This window comes from Anopheles stephensi, chromosome 2 (assembly GCF_013141755.1).
Source record: "Anopheles stephensi strain Indian chromosome 2, UCI_ANSTEP_V1.0, whole genome shotgun sequence".
NCBI lineage: Eukaryota > Metazoa > Arthropoda > Insecta > Diptera > Culicidae > Anopheles > Anopheles stephensi.
In genome coordinates, this window is record NC_050202.1 from 77,326,994 (window position 1) to 77,353,543 (window position 26,550).

General features: G+C 46.1%; 1 protein-coding gene across 8 annotated transcripts in view; it reads right to left on the reverse strand.

Moving 5' to 3' along the window:
- LOC118508440 (cytoplasmic polyadenylation element-binding protein 4-like) overlaps positions 1–26,550 on the reverse strand; it is a 193,326-nt gene that overhangs the window by 67,027 nt on the left and 99,749 nt on the right. For 6 of the 8 annotated variants that reach the window (XM_036048226.1, XM_036048223.1, XM_036048224.1 and 3 more), the window contains 2 exons: positions 20,978–21,028; positions 6,069–6,098 (listed from right to left, as the gene is read on the reverse strand). In XM_036048226.1, coding sequence (XP_035904119.1) covers positions 6,069–6,098; positions 20,978–21,028 — 81 coding nt within the window. The remainder of the gene's footprint in view (positions 1–6,068; positions 6,099–20,977; positions 21,029–26,550) is intronic. The other 2 variants (XM_036048228.1, XM_036048231.1) reach the window with 1 other exon arrangement.

Below are 26,550 nucleotides of genomic sequence, written 5' to 3' on the forward strand. Positions count from 1 at the left end.
TTCAGCAGATTACTTAAGGGATAAAAAGCCCGATCCGTTTTCTAGTGTCATGGTGTGGTAGGCAGGAGCGAGCCGTACCGAAAGTGGCCAAAGAATCCTTATCGATGTTTCGCAAACTCGAAGCCCAAATCAAGCCTTGGGACGAAGGAAGATTTACGTCTCGGGTGCCGTTTGTTTAGCATCCCGTAACGTAAACTTTTTCCCCGGGTTTCTCCGTGCTGTGCATATGATTAGCAGCCATGGCTGTCAGTGTGTGTGTGCGCCTGTGAAAGCTACGCGATAGAACGTTAATTTTGCATTGCTTCTCACGCAAAAGTGTCAAATCCAGCTGTGGATTTTCCGGTTTTTATATTGCTCAGAAAAGTCAGGCTGAAGCCGTTCCCGACCCGAGCGAGGCAAAACTTGTTGGATACTTTTGGGGCAAAACTCTATCGCTTGACCTACTTTTTGGCGTGTGTGTGTGTGCACCACATCGCAAAATCCTAATGATGTATGTGACACGCCGGAGCGAAAGCGGGAGATGAATGTTTTGGAAACAAAATGATACAGCATGAATTTACACTGCTGACTGGCAGGAATGCAAACCCTCTTGCATTATACAACCTCGAGAAGGAATTCGTAGTGCGTAATAAAAACGCTTAATAATTTAATTTTTTGCAGTACCTTTTAAGCTTAAAGACTTCTGGTAGCATAAAACTCATTTAAAGTATCTGCAACTTTGAGTTCTTAATTCTACTCAACTTTAAAGCAACCGTCCGCGACTGCAGCTTTCGGCTGCCAACGCTACGAATAAAAAAAAGCTGATCCAGTCCCGGCAGTTCTGTTGCAAGTGTTCCGAACTTATTTAACACCGTCCACAGTAGCTCAGCCGGCGGTATAAACGGCATTCACCAAACCAAACCAAACACAAAAAAAGGCAAACTGGGCGTTTCGACCGATGAAGCAAAACACCGCACAATCGACGCAGCTCCGTGGGCTTGCTGATTGGCGGTGAGTGGCGCGAATTTTCGTTTCGGAATTTTAATGAGGAAATTTAAAACGCGCCCATAAATTACTACACCGAAGTATAACTTACTTCCGCCGGTACGGCGTCGACCGGATGCAGTAGTCGATCCGGTCCGGGCGTAGGAAGACAACCAACACCCAGCAACTGTGCCTTTCGCCATTCGTTTGCGCTCATTTGCTGGTGGTCGGTCTAGGGCAAGCCTTCGCGGGTAAATCGCCTACCATCGGTGGTGGTGGCTGGCCGTGTAGCTCGGGGGTGAAATGTAGGGCAAGATTGGTTTAAGCTAGCCGGCTGGGCCTTTCTTTCGCGGAAGTGCTCGAAATTGGATTAATGTGGTATCGCCGTGGCAGAAAACATTGTCATAGCACGGACACGGTTGCATAATGTTGCTTGATTGTGTAGCATTCGGTGTGGAGCTGTGCTCGGTTGTTCGGTGTTGCGGATTATCGTTAAGCGGGAACGGCATGTTTTTCGGGCCTGTCTTACCACCGTCAGGATGTGCAAACAAAAGTGCATTTAGCTGGAGGCGCGATACTGGCGCGTATTGTGTTGAAATTTAAATTGGCAAATTAGCCTTTATTTTTGTATTAACTCTCTCTAGTTGCAACTCTGAACTAAAGTTCAACCATCATTTTGGAGGTGAGAAAAATATAATTTCCACATGATTGAGGCATGCATGATGACCATCGAAACAGAAAACAACCACCAAAGTAATAACACCAGAAGGACTGCTTCTGTAGCCCTTTCTAGCCCTTTGATGTAACCTATCACAAATGTAACCACCCTTGACGCTGGGTCAATCAGCAACCCCTTGCTTCAAAGTATAGTTCTCGGTTACAGTTACAGAAATTCTTCAATTAACTCCCGTTCTCCGTTGAACCTGCGTTGCTGCGTGTCCTAACTCACACCTTCCGAGCCGAAAACTTTCAATTCCGGAACCCCCCAGCGTACCAACCAGTCGACCGAAGCCAACCACACCAACAACAAAAAAAAGCCAGCCAGGCTTTCAAAACCCGCATTGAGATCGCATCGAGTGGCGGATGAGTACTCGTGCTCGAATTACCCAATCCCGTGTGATGGGTTTTCCCCGGGACTGGAAGGTTTCATTTGTTGATTAGCACTTCCCAGCTCAAGTGTACCGGCAAAAGATTGAGGCAGATCCGTTTCGGGTAGGTTCCCGGCCGGTCCGGCAGCAAACTGCCAAACCGAGCACAACCGAACCGTTCGCTCTCTCTCTCTCTCTCAATCCAGTGGCAGTGAAATTGACTCGAGTGTGTATGTGTGTGTACGTGTGTTCGTACACAGTCCTGTTTCCGGCGTGCGGGACGATCGATAGCGAGGACACTCGAATGTTCATCAATAATTCGAAGTGGTCACCTATTTTTAGTGTCAAGATGAGTGCACTCTCGCGTTCCGGTTTGGGTCCTCCGGTTTCCGGCTGGGAATGCAATGCATCGCGCAGCAGGTGTGACAAAATGGATAGCAGGAACAGCATTGAACTGGCTGAGGATGATGCTCTTTTCACTGTGCTTCAATCGACTGCGCTTCTGGCCGTGTGTGTGTTTGTGCGGTGATTGGCGTCTGATTGGAAGCTTTTGAGCGAGATGCATTTGGTCAGAAAAGCGAGATAGATTTTTAGAACGTATCAGTATCGTTACTGACACTGTCTGGGAAGCGATACTAATGGACCTTACCCAGACAAGGTTGCAATAGTTTGCTCGTAGCTTTATTTATTTTAATCTTATACACAGATCCTTGGTATTTTAAATTCCCTATTTTCATACAAGAGGAATCATTAAGTGTGAAAACAACAGTCGTATTAAGCCATAAAAGTTTTGAGCACTGATAAAAAAGTGCCTGTGAGACGCTCTACTTCCATTTGTCTGCGAAGAAACCGTAAATCTCTTTTGCATTAATCGCTTTTATTTAAAAACGTGTTCAACCTGTTTGTCTCTCTCTCTCTTTCTCTCTCTTCTAATTCCAAATCTGAGCTCTTACCATCGATCCACACTCAGGAATGAAGCTTGCTGCCCTTGAAAGCTGCCGAAGGTACTCACTTAATTTTTCAACCGATGGAAATTATTTTCTCCATTCCCATTTCCTTTGAATGAATGAGGGATAAATCCTCGTCCGAAGTTCACGAGTTCGGAAAGGTGCAACTTAAAAAAAAAAACAACACCCAAATGGGGAGCCTGAATGTGAATGGCTGAATTTATAACGTTTACCCAGCAACCGAACGCGCGGTAAACGAGGTTCGATAAGGGAAGCGCGCGTAAACAGAGTGTGTGGAGACTTCGATGGAACCTCTGTGAATGCTACGTAGAGAGCGAGAGAGTGAGTAAAAAAAGTGTGATTACCTTAAAATGATGGGCAAACGAAAACGCACATGGCCCCGGGTTAGAACACACTTTCGGCAGCACAACAAACACTTGAGACTTCTGGGAGCGGCGTTGTTTGGCAGAATCTTCCGCTTATCCGACGGCCCCTGTTCCAGGATCGTGTTTATTTGCCAAGCCATTGCACGGCGAGCCGGGACGCGTGTATGTGCGAATCGAACAAGCACACAATTTTTTTAAAATTTACCCAAGCTCGGTCGGTCGCGTCACGCTCGCAACGGGTTTCGGAAGGCGCAGGCAACGCAGGGCGATGAATTGTTGCGTAGAGCTAGTCAAAAGAATAAATCCCACTCTGTCGGCAATTCTGCGTACGTCTTTTCGATTGCTTGGAAACCATAAATTTCCACTTCCGATAAAATCTGGTGCTCGCGAACGTCGGCAAACCTGGTGCCTTTCGCGCTGTACTCGGGCGGGATGGAGAGGTGGAGCATGTATGCTCTACGTTTGCTTGTCCCATTTTTCACCACGGGGTACGCGTGAGGGTTGCCGAATCTTGAGAACTCAAACTCGCTCGCCCCTCCCGCGCTACTAGCAATCGTTTAAGTTTCGTTCGAGGGGTTGATTTTGCCACAGTGCGACAATGTCTGGATTTGCTTGCACGAAGCTTTTCCCCATTTTTTCTGTTCTCTACCGTACTTTGTTTGTTGTGTTTTGTGGAAATTTCTGACGATTTTTTCTTCACATGTCACTTCACACACACTCACACACCCGCAGCCAGCTACCCACGTTCAACATGTACCGGAATGTGTTTGACTTTGCGTTGCGAATATTTGTGCGTTTTTGGCGTAGGTTAGCTTTGCCTTTGCTCGTGATTTTTCCTTCACACGATCACGATACGATCACGGTGAAGCTGGGCTGGGAAAGTTTGCTCATAATTTGTGCCATTTTACGAGTGGCACGGCGAGTGTGTGCGGTGGTTTGAGATAGAAGCATTTTAAGTTTAAATTTAATACTAACTTCGCGATGGTGTTTAGTTCTACGGATGCCGTGATGTTTGGCCAAAAACGCTTTGATAGCGTAATGCAATAAAATCAACACACATCGACACACGCGATTATTCGAAGGCTTGTGCTAGGGAAGCTTTGTGGCACGAGCTCCACTCCGCCTTGGGTGGAAAACTCAGAATAAGCTACCCGTTCTTATTTGAACTTCTCATTAAAGGCTTATATGGCGGGGATGAGATTTTCGTTTCTTATTGCCCTCCGTTCAAAACGGGATATAGTTTTCCTCAATATGAAAAGCAAAACGAACATTGGTTTGAATTTTTCCGACTTTAAATACCAGCTTACCCTCATTTGTGCGTTCACTTGGGCGTTGACTTTGAAAATGTTTCCCGAACGATGTTTCGTACTCGCGGTACGCTTGATACGGAAAGTCCTATTAACGGTACCATACGGTTTCGCGCTTTTCCTTCTTTTGCCCATTTGCAGGATCATTAAACCTGCTTTCCGTTTTTATTTCGCCTTACACCAATAAGCACCACCCGACCGACGCGAGCGTGTTCCCTGTGTTCTGTGAGCTTACGTTTTGGTGGGGGAGAGGGGGGGGGGGGAGGGGAGCGCCAAACCGAACGAACTAGTTTGGCACGGTTTTTCACGAAATTTTCTCGCGCACGACGACGCCCGGCTACAGGTACATGTTTTATTCATAAACAAATATTTGGAAAAGAATTTACTTCTTCCCTTCTTCCGCGTCATTGGCACACAGGAGAAGCTTATGTTGAGCGTTGCGGAGGTCAGCCACCAGACCTCCAGTTGCCTTGCTAGGTGTTCGATCATACGATGGAGGTGGATGAAAAGTTTGTTGTTTGAAGAACAACACAACTACTTGCATTGAGCGCTTAAGGGGGCACGGGGAAGCTTAGCAGTTGTGGCAGGGTGGCGCGTGCTTCGACAATTGTTCGAAAGCGTCAGCGCAACATCCACCAAGACGCCAACCACCAGCACACACACACATAAACACTGTGTGCTCTGTCAAGATGGTTGCGGAAAGATGGTGGCAAGCACGCGGTAATGTAACTGGAGATGAAAAACGCGACCGAACAGAAGTGGAAATTGTTGACATCGTTTCCCAGGTTCGTCTTCGCTTTCCCCCAACCCAACGGCAACCTGTACCGGTGGATCAAGCTTCGATATCGGTACGCCCCGTCGTCGACTGCACCGTTGTTCGGTGTCTCATCACTCAACTGTTTCACTTTTGTTACTTTGTGTCGTTCGGTTTAGCGAAGCCTCGGTCCGGGGGGGGCTCGAGCGTACTTGAAGCGGCAAAAGAATGCCAAGAATAGACGGCAGAGCGTCTCTTGTTTCATTGCGATTGGACCATCAATTGGGCGTGTGCGTCGTTGTGCGTTGCAAGCCGTAGAAAACTTTTTCCTCAAGTGTCACTTAGGACAGGTGCGTTCTGCCCGGCGAATGACACGCTCGAATTGATTGAAGAAAGCAGATGGAAAAGGGAGAATCGAATGAAGCAGACAGGCAAAACAAAAAGGGGGGGGGGGGGGGGGCAAAGGAAGGTGTTCATATTTCGAGGTTTTGTTAGAAAAAAAAACACTGCTGGCGGCTGAAGTGTTCGATGTTGCAAAGCAGAAGGAAAAGTACGAGGAAAAAGCAGAGGGCGCGAGAGAGAGAGCAGAGCGCGAAATAGGAAACCAGAATTGCCACACTTACCTGGGATGAATTCATGGAAATCGAGTTTTCCTGTAAGAATGCGGAAAGGAAATAAAACGTACCATTAGCAAAGAGTAGCGCCTGTATCGGTGAAAGGAATGAATTGCGTGTGTTAGCAACCACAGGACAGGACGATGGTGAAAGCGATGCAAAGCGAAATGGATAGTAGCAAGCGAAACAAGCAGAGGGGAAAAAAGATAAGTTTTTGTGTAAATGATCAGTTAGAGCAATTTATAGCAGAGTTTAACAAGCAGCAAGAAAAATGTGTTATGAATTTTATAGTTTCCACTCAATAATACTATTACGACGAGGGCATCGAGCTTCGGAGCCGTGCAGCAGCAAACAACATCCCATAAATTGCTAACAGATTGATCAAACGGGGAAATTTGGCAAACATTGGCATTGTTCACCTGCAGGTCGTACTTTCTATTATTCCGTTTAATAAAGTTAAACTCTCTCACCGTCACCCTCATCCCGGCAGCAAACGAACGGGTCAGGTTATGCCGGGTAAATGAGGCACAAATAATACACCGCCAAAAAGTTGATTGTACGACTTTGGCCGCACAAACACGTACCGAACAGTCCCGACCCGTTTTTGGGAAAAGGTTTGAAAAGCCGGTACGAACGTTGGCATGATAGATTTCATAAAGCAAAATCAGAAATCATCATCATCCGGCACTGGGTGGAAAAACAAAAAAAAGAAAACGACAACCAAAATGAATAAAACGAGAGGAAGAAAACAATAAAAAAATATTTATCTTTATCTGGCAGCTTTTGAGGTGGTTGAGTGAGCCGTATGCGCCCGCGTTCTGCCGACGGAGTACGGTGCAGAAAGTTAGCCTGCGATTCGGGATCGGTTCCTGAAGGCATATCGCTTCCTGTCTCATCCCACGCGCGCTTTTTGTGTGTGTGAGTGCGCGAACGAGACGAGGGGAGGGTATGGAGGCTTGGGGAGGAAAGATAAACCAACAACCGAAAGACCGGGAGGGCTATGATGGGCCTTTTTGTTGTGTTGTGTCTTCCGGTTTTTGAATGTTTAATTTATGGTGGTTGGCTCTAAGGGAAAGCGAGCGAGCAAGAGTGAGAGAGCGAGAGAGTGAGATCGTTAAAACTTTAGCGATATGCACAAGCATCCATTCCCGGGTGGGGTGAAGGGATGGGGGGGAGAAGGTGGGAGTTGAACAGGGCGAGTTTGAAACGAATGAACTTCCGTTTCGTTGGAAAAAGGTTTGAGCGACCGGGTTTTGCTCTCTCCGAACCCGGGTGCGTGGGTAAACCTTTGGTAAAATGAAAGCAGTGAACTTTTCCTCCTCCTCCCGCTGCTGTGTTGGTAGTAGTGTGAATGGTGAAACTAAATAAATGACAGGTAGGAGGCAGGTGAACCCTAGAAAGAAATGACCTCCCAAAAAAGGCCTAAACGATCGCCCACACACACCCATAGACACAGTAACCGCTTGACTGGATTGGATTTTAATTAAGATTTCTATCGTGTCGATGAACAACGGCCGGTTCCGACGTTTATTATTAAGCTAGCTAATAGTAATTATCTGCCTGAACGAGCCTGCAACCAGGCAGGCAGGTTGTAAATCAAGCAACAGTTGCGTTCTAGGAATTGTGAAGGGTTGAATCAAAACAAGGGGTGGGAAAAAAGAAAAAAACTCCGAGCAAGGAAAAAAAAACCCCGAGCGTTAAAATCCTTGATCCAATTTCGTTGGAACAATCCCGTTTCATCAAGCGGAACACGATTTGTATGGAAATTTTTAGGATGGCTTTAAACACATTTTATGTCCATCAGATTTTCGAAATGCTTTTGCCGTTTGATGGGTTTTAAAAAATAAAATTGTGTGTAATTTAGTTTACGGCTCTGGGATGAAAGACCTCACCTTTCGGAGGTGTATGGCCGTGACACTTAATAAACAAACGTTATTTTGAGGTATCGCGGCGTTTGATTTTTTAAAGTAATATTGATCTCTGCCAACGCAAATGTGTGCACTTTTTCCCATGCTTGGAGGTTAAAATAGCCGGGCATGCATCCTCGCCAAACACATACAACCTTTCCCCCGTTGGTCGATAATTCAATTTTTTCCTTCAAACTCTTCACTGTCCTTCCCTTGTGGGTGCCGAGGGGAGGGTAGGGGCCGGGCCACATCGCTCTGTAACATGATGATTCCCAATCAATAACGATACCCATTTACCGAGCCAGTGAACGGCTGCAGGAAATTGCTATATTCCTGGTAGTTTCATTTTACACACACACACACGCTCACACTGCACTGTCACCGAACAAGGAAGAAGTGAATGGCGAGCGCGAGAGAGAGAGAGAAAAAAAGAAGGCTACGAATCAGCCCAGCATTCATTCGCTCCCACCCCACCATGATCTCTGCCGTTTGACGATGCCATTTCCGGTCCTTCATGCCTCGGTACACGAGGAAGCGAGCGAAGTGGGCTCAATTATAGTTTCGCCATTGGAAACAACCCCGAGTGCGACTGTGCCGCACTGCACATTATACATATGCAAACGTGGCAGGAGCAGGAAGCGTGCGATGAGAGGTCGGTTAGGGTGCGGAGTGTCGGTTGATTTGAGTTGAGCCCGCTGTGCAACGGGACAGTGGATAAGAATCTCGAATTTCGGCTTCGGGAGTTTTGCGATAAAATGCATTCCATCGAGTGGGAGCCCGGTCGCCGGGAGTTGGTTGGCAAAGGGATTGTTGCGGGTGACGATGCCTGTCACTGAGTGCTGGCTGGCTTCATTATTCATGTTATTTATTAGCCGTGCAAAGTTGAGGAAAACGTGGAAATGTGATCATTGGGAGTGAAGTTGGAGTCGGGCGTTGTAGTAGAAGTAGAGCTAGTAGTAGTAGCGTGAGCCGTACAAAAAAATCCTTCATTCGCTCAATACATTCCGGCATGAGCAATGTTGGAAGGGAGCGTTCATGGAAATATCATTGAGGAAAGTTTAGCATGAATGGAGAAAAAACTAGGAAAAAGGGTTTGCACAAGAGCAAAAGCAAAACATGCACGTTGGAAGAGCAACACAAACAAGGAAGATGTTTGTAAAGAAGCAAACACGATTCACAAGGGACGCTCGGAATCTTGAATTGAATTTGCCCCGTTTTTTTTAACGGAAACTCTTTCCCTGGGTGTCCATTTTCTGCCAGTACTGAAATGAAACTGCATCATCGACAAACGACAGAAGGAAAGCTTGGCGATCGAGCAGGAGAGTGAGTACGATTGAAAATATTAAACATTGGCATCGGCATCGGCATTCGTCTGGGGAAATGGAAAAATGGTGGCGGAAAGCTTCGAAGAAAATAAACCATCAAACAACCGGCTCCCAGGCTGGGACGAGCTGTCGGTGTTTTTAATTTATTTCCGCTTAGCGTGAATATTCTAATTTCTTAAAGCAATCGCAATCTACTGTTGGGATTCGGAGTCCGTGCTGGGCTGGAATTCGCGTTGTAAGTTCTTGCCCTGCAGCTTGACGGAAATGACGCTGGACAGCAAATGATGGAAAGCTAAAGCAAAGTGCACCACAAAAGGGTTTGAATCACATCTACGATGTTGCAAAAGAAGGCAAACAATCGGAGAGTTTTATGGCTTCATCTGACATCTGGTAGGTGAGATAGAACAAAGAAATTCAACTGCTGGCCAAATAGTAATGGAAAGGTTTTATTTTGTGCTGTCTAGTGCTTGGTTAGAAAATTATTGGCCCGCATAGTACGTATTTTTTGTAAAACAAGTTAATAATGAAAACATGGCCACACGAACTGTTATTCTACCCCCGAAAGCTATGCAATCCGTTTCATGAACCCATGAATAAAACGCAAAACTATTGCAACAGAATCTCCGGCAATCAGGAGTGACCCCGCAGTTCGGTACCGGTAAGAAGATGAAGCCATAAAATGGAAAGACGCCCGTCATATTGGATTTTATCAATCAAATCAAAGCAAAGTCCTTACACAAACCTTTCGCAAATGGCTGCCAACCATGGCGATGGAAGGGGAAATAAAAGGCAACGAACGACCCAAGGCATCTTAGCCACAGACGGGAGCGATTGTTGTGTGGTGCCAGCAGGAGCGCAGCTTTCCTTTCTGTGCGCTGCAGATGCATAAAACTTGCGGCAAGGTAATGAATTGGAAAATCGGCAGAAGAAGGAAACAACAACCGAAAGGCTGCTGACCGAATGGAAGGAAGGAAAGCAAGCAGTTCGGTTACTTGTGGTGCTGCTGCTGCTGTTGTGGAACGGGTGAACGAGTTTTTCGTCCCAAATGTCACCCGAGTTGTAAAAGGTCAAATGGCAACGGTGACGCGATGGTGCGCTGCGGTTGACGACAGACTGATTTTGATTTCGATCAGCTGTCGATAACTGGCAGAACCACTACCGCTCGCCACCAGATAATCGAACCGTAGTCAGCGCAATACAAAACACCACCGGGTGTGTGTGTGTGTGACCGGGATGGAAAATAGATCGAATTGCTTGGCGGGTCTTGACTTGCCACTTGGTTCGGGGACCGGTGGAGAGAGAGGAGCGACTGTCATGTTTGATGAAAACAACTGACACACAATTCAATTGAATCAGAGCCAAACGCGTGCCAACCAACTGTCAAGAATTGTACTCCCCTGTTGTAGCTCATGCACTGGGCAAGCAAGTGAAAGCGACTCATTTTTGCTCGTGGTTTTCCACCATTTGGCATTTGATTATACAAAAATCATTCGCTCTAAAAAGCATCACTAGATTCGTTTGCCAATGAGGAGTTTCTTTCGAAAAGCTCACAAACACAAACACACATCCAGTTGGAGGTTAGAATTGAAAAGTGACAGTCCAATTTTATGCTTGCTTAACTCTTCCACTAGCAAATCGGTTGTGGAAAAGGCTGGTAGTGGAGAGAGAGAGAGAGAGAGAGAGAGAAATGGTGAGCAAGGATGTGCCTTGGGGCTGGCAAACTAGACGAGTGTTGTTTTTCTGCGCAAATTGTTCTTGGAAAACGAAATGTCACCGACCAATTGAGGGAAAACTCTCGCCTAGCAGTGCTGTGTGTCAAAGGGAAGCTGCTTTGAAGACTAAAAAGCGGGTCCCACTTTCCCTCCGTCTCTCTGTGTGTCTGTGTGTGTGTGTGTTTTTGAAGGAGGGAACGTTAGAGTTGGGTTGGCTAGAACATGAAGGCTAGTCACCAGCGTCCTTACTCCCCCGAGAGTGGATGTCTTCCTTAACCTTTTTGAACCGAAATGACGACATTTCTGTATGAAATTTGCACCCGTAGGATTTGTTTGATTTGCAGCGTGCGGGCGCTGGGTGGCCAGCCGTGCCGAGCAGCGAAAAACAGCGTCTGATTTGCTTGTTATCAGGTGGCACCATCACCTCCCGGCCGGTTGTCGGTACCTTCACGACCGACATCAGCGTGTGCTGTGCTGGGCTATCAACATGGTTCTCGACACTCACCATCATCATCATCATCATTGGAAGGTCGTCCCTGACGTCGACCTGATAGCAAGTGTAGAGAGATGAGAGCGCTGTCGTTATCGGCCGTCGGAGTCATTATGTCGTTTTCAGCTTGTTTTCCGGCAATGCTTCAACGCCGAACGGGGCCGGACCGAATAATGACAGAAAGTAACAATTTGCATACCTTCGGGGCGTAACGATCGGGGAGGATGTAGGTTCAGGTTCGGTGGCTTAAGAAAAGCTTAACGCTTACGGCGGCTAGCCTTCTCGGACAGGCTGCTGGTAGCCGGCCGTTCCCAATCGTTCGGGTTCGTTCATCTAGATAGATTTCCGGAGGCCCTTCCTGGCCCGGTCCCGACCCGGCTTAACGTATTTGAAAAATGTGTGCTACCTCCTCCTTTAACTTACACGAACTATTTCGCTGCCGGGGTTTGGGTTGTTTATGTATGGTGAGAGTTTTCTGAAAGCCTGCATATTTTTGGACGCAAAATATCCTGCCCTAATTGGTAAACATGAGCTAGCGGTGGGGATAGCATGTGTGAGGTTGCGCTGTGATGTGCAAGAGGGGCGATACCATTAACACCAGGCGCCTCCATTAGCATCGTAGCACCGGGGTACATGCTGTCACATTAGTGCAGGGCGTGTTTTCGATCGAGTGTTTTGCGGAAAAAGAAAACTGTCCAGTCTAAAGCGGCTGCTAATTCCGAGAATAAGTTGGGTGTTTTTATGACGTCAAAATAGACGTGAAGCTGAATGAAAAGTTCGGTTTCTGAGGACCATTAATGATGTGTCGTAAACGAGCTGATGGACACGGATTTGAATTAGATTAAAATGTCAAACAAATATTATGTCGCGAGAAATAGCGAAGAATTGATTTATCCTATTAGTAACAATAATTGGTATGCTATTAGCAGGCCTTAAATGAATGAACAAGTATCGCACGCGAATCAACAACAACAGTTTCCTTATTCATTAATTTACCTCTGAACTGTTTAGATTCTCGTTTTGCCGAAGGCCTCATAATTCACAATAATATTAAGCACTCAACATTAAAGGAAAACAAAACGGGGGCCAAAAAGTATGCTCGACAGTGGCTTCCGCGGAGGAAAGCGGAGGACAAATTTGATTGTACGTTAACCAGAACCACCGCATCGACCGATGCGTCTTCATTTGCAGCGCTAAATAATCATTAGCGCATGGCGATGATGATTGCTCTTTAAACTTTCGCACAAAACGATCCCGGCTCCCAACTCACCCCCTCCCCCCCCGTGCAGGGCCACCGGCCGTACCATCAAGGCTCGAAATTTTCACTTCACAGGAAAACGAGAAAAGTGGCCAAAGTTACGATAATAAACATGTTTGTTTTTGTCAGATTTTGTCGACCATCTTCCAGCCCCGTGACAGTTGAGCCCGCGAGGCCACTCATTTCCTTGCCAGCAGCAACAAACACACTTTGCGCGACGCGCTGGGGAAGCGAGCGAATCAGTAATGGGAGGCTTTGCTGTCTGCCCTCCAGGCAGAAAGCATCACGGGCAGCCAGCACCAGTGGAGGGAAAATTGTTTTCCAGCTTCAAGTTCATAAAGCGCTCCCGGTTTTCCTTCGCTTTCTAAGGGCTCGGGTGAGAAGATTCGCGTTAATGGTTATTACCGCTCGAGGATTACCGGTTAAAGCATCGCTTTTTTTGTTGTTGCTGTTGCTGTTGTTTGGTTTGCAACGTCCGCCCAACACTCCACCCGGCTGTGTGAGTGCCCGAGAGTCAAGCGTTTGTTCGCTGAAATTTCCTGTCCGGGCTTTATGTTTTGTTTTCCTTCCACTTCAAAGTGGTCATCGAGTTTGGCGGAAAGTAGGTTTCGGGATGGTTTTCGCTACTTCGGTGTGTTACTTTTGCGGTGCTGCCGTGCTTCTAAGTTTTTGTGTGTGCGTGGCTCAAAAAAAAAGGAAGTGAATTTTTAAAAGGTCAAAAAACAGATAGATTACCGTGGAGGAAGCGGACACGAAGCGATGAAGTAGAGTTGGCGGAGGGGTGGAAAAAATATTCAAACGAACACTCAAACTAATTTGAATAGCATTGATAGTACCGTTTGCCATTCGGAATGAACCGGCTACCGAATGGGAAGTACCCGGACGCGATTGTAAGTTGTTCCTCGAGCAGAGAGTTTGTCTCTTACTTTACGTTTCGTGTGTGCCCTTACTTCTGTCACTCTGTTGACCACTTTATATTGCTTCTTGGAATGGAACAAGAACAAGAAAAAAACTATTCTTACAAACATCCTCCTGGCGCATCTTCAAAAAAAAAAAAAGGAACGAGCAGAGAAAAAAACGGGACGGTTCTGAAGCAAAAAAAAAAAACGCCCGGAACACAATGGGCGAAACTTTCCCATACCCCGATCCCGGCCAGTTTCACTGACCGACCAATGTTTTGCTGGCAAGAGTCAAGGGAGCACGGAGCTAATGCTTACGAATTTAATTCCATTCAATTTTATTATCGCATTAATTAGGAACAAGTTTTGCTACAATATACCGCACCGTACGACCGGGAGCCAGGCAGGGGGAGCGGTATGTCCCCCGGAGGGAATACAGGCTGGGATTTTTCTTCCCTTCCTGGCAGGGCAAGATTAGGGAGCGAAGTAGCGCACAACGGGAAAAGCGCACAAGGAAATGGAAGGGTTTGTTTTTCTATTGTCCGGTCAGGTTTGTTCACTTCCGCTTTTTATTTCATTGCCACCACCGTTGGCCACTCCCGTCGGTTTTGCAAGGAATTGCTAGTGGCGAACACACACACACACACACACACACACACACACACACACACAACCAGTGGCACAGATACATACAGCATTGGGCATTGTTTGGGAACTCTTTTCTCGCAGGAAGTAATTGAATAACTTTAGATCATGAATATTTAAACAGTTTTCAAAGATGGAGGCTGCCCTTTAAAATTTTCCTTCGTCCACCCCCCCCCCCCCCCTCAAAACCCTTGCCCGGGGGGGGCCGGGTGGTTCGGGAGGTCTGTGGCAAGGGAACTCGTTTGCTCGGGTGGCTAATAAATAATGAACAATGCCTTAAAGCTACCGTCGAGACCATCGATTGTCGGTTTTTGGGGTGGGAGGGAAACTCTGGGCGATTGGGAGGGATGGCTGAAGTTTATCAGCAAAGAGTAATTGGAAATTGGTTGCTGTTTTTGCTACCGATGATCCCTATCCCTGCCACGATTGCTTGTTTATCGTCCGGTTTTACGATTTGCATGATTTGTGTTGTGGAGCGACCGGTTGGTCGGTAAACCCGGCAGGGCTAACGCCAGGATCCCGGGACGATTGTGTAGTTTTTCTTGGCCGCTTTTAGACTTTACAGATCTGTCTGGTGGCAGCGAGTAACAGAGACAAAAAAAGCACTGTTTTACATGTGTCACTTTTGACATCGTTTCCGGGTGGCTGGGAGGCCTTACCCGGTATCGTCGGCACACGTCGGTGAGAAGAACCTCTGGCGGCCTAGTTTGGCGGAGGATGCGTGGCCCTAGGCCAACTCCGTGCGGACACATGGCCCGAAATGAGGAATGATTAATGGCAGTTAGCGAATGTGATGGATTTATTCTCCCTGCCTGTGAGCGATCGTGATTCATGAACCATTTATTTTACTGGCACATGCAGACCCAATCCTGGTTGGTGTGGGCTGGGCAAAAAGGGGGTATGCCCAAAGTGCCAGTCAGTTTTGGACACGGCTATATTCCAGCCAAAGCAGTGGCGTCCCACTAGGAGAATCGCTCTGATGGAAATTAGTAGTTCCCCTTGGACAGTGGCGTGTCGAGCATCGCACTTTTGACAGCGGCTCTGGTCCGCTGCCAGCAAACGAACCAAAATCGGAGCAAGTGTAAGGGTTTGTTTGATTCCCGTTTTTTTTTTGTTAGTGGTGATTTGGTTCGTGTGTGTGTGTCTCTTGTCGCGTGGAGTAGATTATCCATCGTTTGCTTTATCTCAGGGGAGATGTAATTTTGATAGCTCGTCGCGCATAAGTTCCCTGTTTAGAGAAGGATAAGGCAAGATTTATGCGCAACAAAAACGGTTTATGGCTGGCGGTGGACAAATGGTGGCCGGTGGGTGTGGCACGTTTAATCTGCCAAGTGGCTTTATTATCCATCAGCAGCTTTATTTGTGCAATTTGGGGCGGATGAACATGTCGCAAAGTCAACATCAATTAGAGTAAGGTTTTTTTGTTGTGTGCGTGCGGGATCCTGTGTAACAGGATAGTTTGATGATAAATAATCGGAAAATAATAAATCACTCGATCATTTGCACTCATTCAGATACCTCATCAGGCACACACACACATATGGAGACATCCTAATTATCTAAAATATATCCTTAAAAAAGGGTTTCATCCCCAAAATGTCCGTCCCCTTGGCTGTCAATATAAATGCTAATTTAAATCGATGCGAAAGGGATGCGGCACCTTCATTGTCTATTTCCGGCACAAAGCAAAACACATTATTAGGAGATTGAAACATAAGCAGTTCGTTGCAAATCGAAAAATGGGAACGACAACAGCAAAAAACATTGAAAAAGACAACGGTCATTTTCCAAGCACGGTCGACTGATTGTGACCAATAACTTTTACCTTATGAACACTGGCCGTCCACACGATTCAACCCGACAATCAGCAAATGCAATAAAATATCCTGATGTTGGCCCCTTTCTGTGCTCCTCGCCCCACTCGCTCCTCGCCAAACGAGGTTCCCTTTCGTACAGATTTACTCACTGATTCGTACTTTATTTCACGTAAAATCGGACTTAAACCGGATGGCCCCACACGGCTTTGGGGAGAAGCTCGGGGTGTCCGGGATCGATTTTCTTCGATCTGGTGCGAAGAAATATAGAGCAGCAAATTGTGCTTCGACGTTCGCCACTTTTCATCGCCCTTCATCCTTCCGAACCCGCGGGGGGAAGCCAATCACGGAAGGCACACAGCATCATAATCTTTAGAAATCGGAAATACTGTCAATGTTTTCGACGGTTTTTTTTTTCTTCTGCTTTCTGTTGGTCGGTTCTGTGTGCTTTGGTTTCTCAGTTTGCCCGCTTGTTACAAAGATACCGAGCTCGACGAATGACACCGGTAGAAGCATCCTCTCATTCGAACCGGAAACCAATTGGTGGTCCAGTTTTATAATCCCTGACACGTTTTCGCTTCTTCCTTTTTCTCCTGCCTGTGTGTGTGTGTGCACTGTTTCTTCGGATCAATAAAGAAGACGGCAGACAGACGGAAGTGCGCTGTAAAGTGTGTTGTGGCCAACTCGGTCGGACGGTCTTCGGTTACCGTGGGACATATTGCCTGCTAAGTGCTGCTTTAGAAATGAACCATGAAGCGTGTATATATGCGTGCGTGTGTGACAGTTATGTGTCTTAAGGAGCGAAACCGGGTGCCAGCAAATGGCCGGAAGCAGATCAATCAAAGGTCGATATACCTTTCTAAGCGCTTACGAGAGCAAGTCTGGTGGAGTGTAGAGCGAATCCCGGCAGTGATGTTTATGGCACGCTCAACAAGACGCACTCGCACACTCATAAACAGTGCTGTGGATTATCTCATCCTGAGTTTAATTACTTGTAAAATCGTTCGGCTTAATATTTCTTCCCAGCCAGTAACGGTCGTCATTGACGACCTTTAAACTACACCCTATGACAGTGTGTTAGGACTTGTATGAGCGAAAAGCGCCATGCGTCGAATCACACACAATAGAGGACAGTTTTCCGTATCACCGAACGCACACACACACACACGCAAAACACTTTGGTCGGATGGGGAAATAATGCAGGAAATAGAGCGAACATTTCCTGGTGTCAACCCCTTGTTACGTGCCTACTTTACGATGTCCTGTACACCTACGGGCAAGCCGGTTTTGCTCTCGGGGGTTTTTTTTTTGTTGTCGCTCTTCCGTTGGCCTGGTTGGTTGGTCTGACACAATGAAACGTTTGTGGTCAAAGCAAAATTTGATTACGTCGGACCAACGGGGAGTTTCCATGCGTCGTTTCAAGCACAATGTCACACCCATTCTCACCGTGCGTGCGTGTGTCGGCAGTGTGGAACACAAGATCAAGATTTACATCTTTTTGCGTAAAATGCGGAACACGTGCGACCAATAACAATTGGTGAACGACGACTTCGTTCGTTTCCCGGGCAGAGTTTGGGGGGGGGGGGGGCATAAAACGCATGACGTAAGCCTTTACCCTCAACCCACAACGACAAACGGTCCGGATGGCTCTTTATAAGAGCTCGGGAGTTTTTGCACCCACGGGGCCAGGCCGGGTGGGCGGAAGTTTTGGTTCGGGGATGTGATGGGGATGTGATTCGGTTGGCAAAAAAAGAAGACGGCATGGGCCTACTACGCCTTTATCGAAGTGTCACCATTGGCTACCTGTTCGAGAGATAACAGCTTTTGAATGGGTGATTTTATTGCATCTGGTGTCCTAACGTCTTGTGGAATCACGACAAAGGAATCGACTTGTTTGTCTCTTTTTCTTCTGAGAACTGTACTGCTTCTTACTGATTCAGGTGTCCCGAGGCATGACCAGCATGCTAGCAAGGTGTATTGTGAAAGCTAACTGATGCATCAGGTAAATTTATAGTTTAATTGTCTGTCTTTTAATGCTTCAAAATCCTTCCCATTTTTACTTCATTATACTGCTTATTAACTCAATTTTTAAACAACTGTTCAAATAAAAAATATTTAGTAAATAAATTGGAGAAGAGAACTACTTTATTCTATTGTGAATAGAGTTCTCTTTCATTAAATTTAAAGTTGTATGATTGAGTAGTTCTTATTTCTGAGGATATTGGATTATGGGAAAAAAAACAAGACAATTATACCTTTATGCTTCTTCTAGGCATATTATGGCCTCTTCTCTTCTTCTTCTAGGTCTGAAGATCTCTTAGGTTTCTGGTCTACTAGACTTATTGATACCGCATATTTAGATAGCCAGTATTCACTATGGGGGAGCGGCCCAGATGAGATTTGAACCCCGGTAGTGCCGTGTGAGGATCGGCACCGTAGTCTACTACAGTGCCTTTCCTATTCTGAACGGCCTTTTATTCTAAGCTAAGAGACAATGAGTTTTTGTTAAACAAAAATGTGCTAGTCTGACATTCCGTTGGATAAACCTGGACTCATATTCGGCACGGGTAAACTTTTAAGTGTAATGTTATAAATAACTGTACCAACTGTACAGGACTTTCTTTATCCAGTTTTTTTTGTGTGCTACCAACCCGTAGAAAAAAATAGAAATCATCCCCACCGAGATCCGAAAGTGTGTCCAAAAGCCTGGAAAGGCCAAAGTTAAACCGATGACACAAAAAAGCAACTCGTCCTGATGAGCTGCTGATGTTACTCGTGATGTTTCCGGTGGGCGTTCAAAGGGTTTCACGCCACCTCTCCCCCCCCCCCCCTCCTACACGTGTTTGTGGAGCATCATAATTTAAACGTACTTTTCTTTTATTGCTTTCGCAACAAACACTGACAACCAGCCAAAGCTCAGATCGGACGGATGACTGCGGTGGGATGGCACGGGCCACTCCCGGGTGGAAGTGGCCCTTGTCGAGCTCACCCTTTCCGAAAAGGGCAGGTGTGCAATAACAGTAATAATAACAATAAAAATTATGAACATGTAAATGGTTGCCCCGCCCCGCTGGGTTACCGTGGCCACGCCGCATCCGCTTTGCCGTTTAACGTTTCATTCGGTGACATTCGAGCGTTTCCTTGTGGCACTCCCCCTACGATCGTGGAATTTCCCTCTATACCTGGTCTGGTTTAGAAACATTTTTCCTTCATTATTTTTGGTACTCCCAGTACCCCGAACCCGCCCCGAAAACATATTCATTTCCGTTAACATCGACCTGAAGTAGCAGCGACAGCGATGAGTTTGTGTTCTTGTTTTCGAACGAAAGCGTGAGGGAAAAGGGTGTTCTATGACGTTTTTTCTCGTTACTACCTTGGTCATGTAAAAACTCACTTGCCTGAATGTGATGGGCAATTTGTGGAATTGAAAATGTTACCACGGAACCGGGGTTGGGTGGGCTAAAGCTGCCGGAGAAACTTTTCCCCTTCCCGAACCCGTTTATCGGGCACGAATGAGGAAGAAAAAGAGAAAAACGAGGCAAAAGAAGGTGGTGATGAACGGGGGTTTATGGTGCAGGAGAAGGAGGGCGATTTTTAATTTTTCCATCTCTCGGTTCACGGTTCGGTAAGCATTTCGACACTGCACATCGTTAGCTAAACAGCCGCAGTCGTCAAAAAGTGTTTATTTTGCAGTATCCTCATTTTATGCGACTGTCTGTTGTGGAAGGTGTTGGCCGCATGTGGAAGGCTTGCAGCAGATTCCGTAATGCCGTTACAAACGTTGGATGACTTTTAATTAAGTTTATCGAACATTTTCTTCACCGACCCCGACCGACCGACGAAGTGAAGCACTAATGGCGGGGGGAATGGTTGGGGAGGAACCCATTCCCACTTTGCGTGAGAAGGTAAATCGTTCTGATTTGCCTTCCGACAGCATGTATTCAAACATTTCGTCCCCACGGTCGAGACGCCATCGAAGGCCGGTGGAACGTTGGTGGAGACGCCTGGTCCCCGTTGTGCAGCAGTTCGATTCCGAGAGCTCACATGGCAAAGGTGTGTTAATGGACTAATTTGCATACTTTTAACACGGTCTGTTAAGAGCCGGTACGCCTGCTCGGTGAAGTGGGTGCTTCGTGTCTTCTGTTTTTTTTTTTTTTGTTGCTTCCACGCATACCATTTCCACCCTTGATGGACAGCGACAGCGTGTGGGCGAATAAGTAACGAAACCGGTCGCAAGACCTCGGTGTCAACAGTTTGCAAAAGCTTAACAGTTCAGACGAACGTCACGCATTAGTACTGGACGGACATGTGTGTGTGTGTGTATCAGTGGGAAAGAGCGTACGTGCGTGCGTGTGTACTTAACTTTTTTGCTCACCACCGTCCTATTATTTCCCTCACGTCATCAAGCTCGTTTGCATACGATGGCGTAATTATGAAGCCTCACTTTTACGACGAGCACGAGTCGTGTGTTTACATTTATTGACCATAAAGAAAGTTCCACTCGATTAGCGTTTTGCTTTGGCAGTTCGTGGTTAATAAACAATTTAATGTTGTGAGTTGTTAAACCGATCGTATGTGTGTGGGAGAGGGCGCAGATAAATACGAACCGCGTTGAGTGTGTTCAGCAATTTGAATTGGTATCGTACGATGGCAGTTGGCAGTTGAATTTGCATCCTGCGTGTACGTTAAGCTGATTGGAAACAATTTATCGAAAGGGAGTGAATCGAAATAATGCCCTTTCAACAGGCTATTTTACTGTTCGAGCTGTGATAAACTTGATCACATTACACTGCGATAAATGCATCACAATTTAACAAAACTTTAGCAACACCACTGATACAAAAATAAATCAAACAGATGAAACTTACCGTGTAGCTGGGCTAGCGATTGCAGGGTGTTGGTGTTGCAGTTAAGAAAACCTGTAATGAGAAAGGCAAACGAAGGACGAGAATTAAAACAACGTCATTAAAAACTCAAAACGTCTGACGAACGAACGAACATCCCCCCCTCTATTTCTAGATTGAAATTCAGTTCAATCCCCACGAACCTTTCTGCTGTTCGATTCTGGAATGTGCCCTGAACAACCCTTTCGCGTTGACCCTACTTAAGATTCCTTAATGGTAAAAACAGGTTGAATGAAACATGAAAAAGTAATTATTAACATCCACTGGATGAGCGGACACAAGGTTCGAGGGGTTCGAATAAGAGCTAGTGAAAGAAAATGGCGAAGCAGAAGAAGAAAAAAAGGAACAAAACCTGAACGGAATCGCTGCTTTTTTATGACACCCCGGTCACCTCGATCGCGGTTGATCGAAGTGCAAAAGACTGTCAAAAATGTTCATCTTTCAGGGTTTTACAGTTTCATCGTCGAGGAAAAAAGCGCAGTTTGGGAAAACTTTTTTTTGGCGAGCCATATTTATCCTGCATTTGAAGAGGTTGGCAAGAGGACCGGTGAGCGGTTGCTTATCGGCGAGACTGTGTAAAAATATAGTAACAAAAACACAGAGCAAACCAAACGGGGGGAAGGAAAATCCACCAAGCAAAAGTGAAAGGCCTTACGCTTCGTCATGTTCATCCAAAAATGGCATCTAATCGCGCAAAAAGGGAGCTGAGTGTGTGGGTGAGCAGCTCAACCCTGTGCCGAGAGGGAAGAAAACGATGCTCAACCAACAGCACCACCGTCTAACCGTCGAGTGCCTAAGACATGCCGGGTTTTTTTTCATGTCCGCTGCCGGTGGCTGGTGTTAAATCCGAACCGTCCGTAGAGGCTAGCAAACGACGAAGTGTGACGATTTATATTATGCTTTTGCTTTTGTGCCTCCCGGGAACACGTTTTATTCGTTTATTTACTCAATTTGGGCTCTTCACTGTTGGGCGTTGCCTATTGACCATTAATCCGCCATGGATTGCTTTTACGATAAGGAATCCCACGAGGGCGAAACCATTGCTTCGGTTTTTCCGCCACCACTGATTGTCGGCATTTTAATGCGGCTTCTGGGAAAGGCGAGGTGGGAGTACGGGTTGTGGGACTTTCTTTTGTAAATTTTCTAAGGAAAAGTCCTTCGAAAGTCAAGCGGATGCGCTTTTGTGCGAAAGGGAGTAAAAAGTTTTGGTTGGAAAAAATTGGAACCATTCTACCATTCTTTGTTTCCAAGATCCAGTCCACGTGCAGTGTTTGGAAATTGGACTGATTAGACTGTTAGATAAAAACCTAAAACATTCTCAAAATTAAAAGCAAAATTTTTCCTATCAGAAGGAAACAATTTTTATTTCCTCAAGATAAAAATTACGAATAATGTCACATGTTCTTTAAGCGATGGTAAGAGTGGCCCACAAATTTAATACGAAGAAGGAAAACTAAACCCTCAATCTCTGTCTCTCTCCCTCTATCCCACGATCTAACTCATTCCCATTCCCACCCAAGAAACAACCGAAAGAAGGAAAAATCATTGCCTTTTGTTAATTGATTGATAGCTGAGAATTTCACCATCGGTCGACGGGGCATCGGCCATTGTGAGCGTTTGCTGTTATTATCAACAAAACACGTCAGTGCGATTATTGTGCCCCATTTTCTTTTCCGGCCAGCGACACGATGTCCCAAAACGATCCCGGCGCACTTTGTAAGGTCGGACAAAGCGAAAGGAATCTCGTGGTGGTGTGAGAACCGAGACAACCTGATTGATACTCGAGTATTGCTAATTACCGAGCGAACGCTTCCTTCCCGTGCCCGATGACACACGGCCAATGGCGGGTGGCCTTCCCCAGAAGCTTATTTTGAAAAATGTGTTTTCACCAATGACTGCTTTCCCAATCCGATGGGGATAGCACGATGATAGAAGGAGCGGAAGAAGCAGAATAGAGCAACTAGAAGAGCATCAACAAAAGAACCGATCTCGATGCCCAATCAGTGTCTGGGGAAGATGTTGGCACACACCACAACCCACCCACCCCCAAAAGATTCGTCCATTCAGAGCCCCGCGACCAGGCCAAAACAAAGCAAACAACCAAATCAACCTAACACAAATCAGGATAAACGGAAAAAATGTCATGGAGAGCGCTCCGGGACGGGGAAATGGCTGCTCGAAGAGAAGGGTGGGGGGAAACAATCCCCACCCCCGGACGATCTCGGGATGAAGGTTGGCGATGAAAGAACTTACTTTAATCGTTCGGCTCGTTGGGCCACAACAAGCGGCAAGAAAGACGCTCGTGCTGTATGTACACACAGCCAGCGTGGATGCTCACCATCATGATGCTCAAGCCCAAATCCCCAAACAGTAATTAATGTGCGCGTCTCTACAACTGCCTAGTTCGTTCGCAGTCGATCCTTGAACCGGTCCACCGGAGAAATGATGGCATGAGGTGGGATGGGATGGCACAATCGAAGCGGACGGAGTTTCTATCTCGTGTTTCGTTCGACCCGAACTGCTTTTAAAAATGAATGAACGAAGCAAGGTTTGCGCATGAAAAAAAAGGTCTTCACTCGTCTAACACTAAGACAGAAGGCAGGTGCTGCGGGTGAAACGGGAGAAACGGGTTAAAATTAATATCATTCGCAGTGCCATTTGAACTCTCCCGCTCTAAACCAGCTAACTAAGCTGAAGAACGGTGAATGCAACTCGAAACCTTGAGAATAGGAACTGAGCAGCGTCGGGTTCGTGTTTGTGTTTCTTTTCAAAAATGTTATCGAAAACTTTTCAATTGAGATGCAATCCGGGTGGCCATTGCTCGGAGCTTCCTCCCCTTGGGGAAGGAAGAGAACAAAGCTATCAGCGTTTGTATTCTAATCGGCGAACTATATCCTTCCACCATTTCTTCCATCGCTTCTGGCCAGTTCCGTTCAAAGACATTTCCAACCGTTCAATCGGTGCGGGGGTCAAATGTTTGCTCACAATTGCGATTCGCTTGCTGTGCTTCTGTGCGGGGTTTTCGCTTTCCATTTCTTCCTTATTTTCCCAAACACTAAACACGAACATTAGCATGGTACTAGCATAATCGGTTGAGGGAAGGGAAAAAGAATGTGAAAAAGAACTGCAGAGAGGGAGAGAGAGAGAGTGGCAAATGCGTGCGGAAAGAGGTGACAATTTTCTTCGAAGGTTATCTCCGGTGACTCGTTGCGGGTAATTGCATACTTCCTGGCGCACGATAAGTATCGTTTCAGTTGTCCGCCCGGTTGTCGTTGACAGGTGACAGCTGCAAAACTCTTATCTCTTGCTGCACACTTCACACCCACACCAGCGTTGTCCACCGCGGACAGGGACTCTTCTTTGGTTTATTCTTTTTTGTTTTTTGTTCTGTTTTTTATTCATCGCGGTAGATCATACTGGAAAAGTTTTCTCGCTTATCTTCGTTGTACTGTAGTTTGGACTTTTTTTTTTATTTGCTTTCTCTATGTTTGAATGTTTTTCAATTCGTTTTCAACTCTTTTTTTATTAAGTATTTGTTACTTACCCTATTCAAGCTGTTCATGTTTAGAAAACTAAATCCAATGTTGTTACCTTACTCGATTGCGTTATGAAACTTGCTCAGTGGGGATCATTTTCGTTGAAGGATATTCTTTATATCAGGCATATTTTAAACTTAAACTTAACTTATTGACAGCTGAATAATGCTGTCCAGAGAGTCAACCCGTACTCCATGTCCGGGGCCGAAGAGAACCTCTATTTATAGTTGTTTCTGTAAACCGGTGCTTACGCTTTTCTTATAAATCCTACTTTATATCAATAAACACTGAAGTGGAGTAAATTAAATTATGATCATCAACCAGCATCAAACGATCGATACGATACGACTCACTCAATTCATGCTCGATTAAACGTTTCTGGAAGCGAACCCTTACCAGCATCGAGTGTAAGCAAGTGTCCACTACGACGAATCCGAGCTGGAGAAAATGCACCCCCAAACCGGAAGTCGTTAACTTGTCATGGCAGTTGATGGAAGGTGGCAAGGCACAGCAGAACGAGGGGGACACACAAAACCCCAACACGTGAAGTAAAGAGTAATGGAATTCATTAATTTCTGCTTACGTGAGTATTCAATTTTTAGGACTGGCCCTTGTTTTCCAGCGAAAGCAAACCGGAGATCTGGGAGTCCATCGTTTCGAGAAATCTGGTACAAAATCTTTGCTGGTGTAGTGTTTTCTCGTGCTTCTTTTTTGCTGTCCTTCCCTTTTCATAGTGGCCGTACGGATAGGTGCAAACGAGAACGGGGAAAGGAGCGGCAGGGAGCTAACGTTTCGCACCCGAATTGCCAACCCTGTATGAAAAGGTAACCGATGTGATTAATTACACGTTCAAGACGTTCGTTGGCCGGTACAGCGAGGAAAAAAAAGGGAAGGAAAACAAAATCACATACACAAAGGTAGGTCGGCCGGAAGTGACGTGCTGGTAGAGACGAGCGAGAGTGAGGACAACACAAAACCCCCAAAATCGCAATACGCCAAAGAGCACCCGCTTTTGTTACAGCGCATAGAACGAACTCTATTGTGTAACGCTCGGTTCTGAGCCGTGAGCGGTGCAAAAGGTGAGGGTCGCTTCCGGTACTTCCGGTCGGTAAGGTGGCGGTAAGTTGACGTCAGCATTGGCCTTCAGAATTGGCTTAGTGAGGTGTGGGTGGGTCGGGGGCAAGGTGGCGGGGAGGAGGTCTCCGGGGTGAGTATCGTACCGGTTTCGTCCCTAGTGCCAGCCGAAAGGTGTTCATTTGTTTCATCGTTACAACCGTCGCCGTCGAAGGGGTGAGAAAGGGCTGCACGCGGAGCCAGGCGAGAATCGGACTCGGGACGGACCCAATCAGAGCAAATAAACATCCATTTTGGAAACACCTTCATTGTCGCGTGGGCTAAAGAAATGGCAAAGAGAAATGAAAAATGGCTCTCCGAACGCAAAAAAAAACCGGGGTGGAAAACCGCGAAACGTTCTATTACTGTTTCGGTTTGACAGCTCGTGGCTAGTTGTCACTTTGACCATTGTTAATGGCCGTAGTATAATTAGTGTGCGCCGGGTTGTACGGCCAGTGAACGAATCATTTGATAAATTTACGCCAGAGAAAGCATCGAAAAGTGCACTGGGAAAAGTAATTGAAAGTTTTCATTGTCCATCGCTGGCCGTTATTTTGCTACAGTTGAGTGAAGCTGTTAATGGCGGACACAATCGGGCACCGGGGCCGTAGGTGTAGTTGATGGGGTTAGTTGTTTTGCTGTGCTATTTGGTTTTGAGTCAAACAAATGAAGTTTCAGACAAAGCGACTGCATTAGTGCTATTAAACTTCATTTTTAAACAAAATTATTGTGCAAAGTTCTTATATTTATAACAGTTGTATAACAGTTGTAATCTACAAGCAAAGAGAGAAGCATTGAACGGTATAAATTCGGATAAGGTTTTACTAAATTAAAAATTATCAGAGTTTGCTAAACAAATGATGAAAAAAGCAGCAATGAAGCTACTTC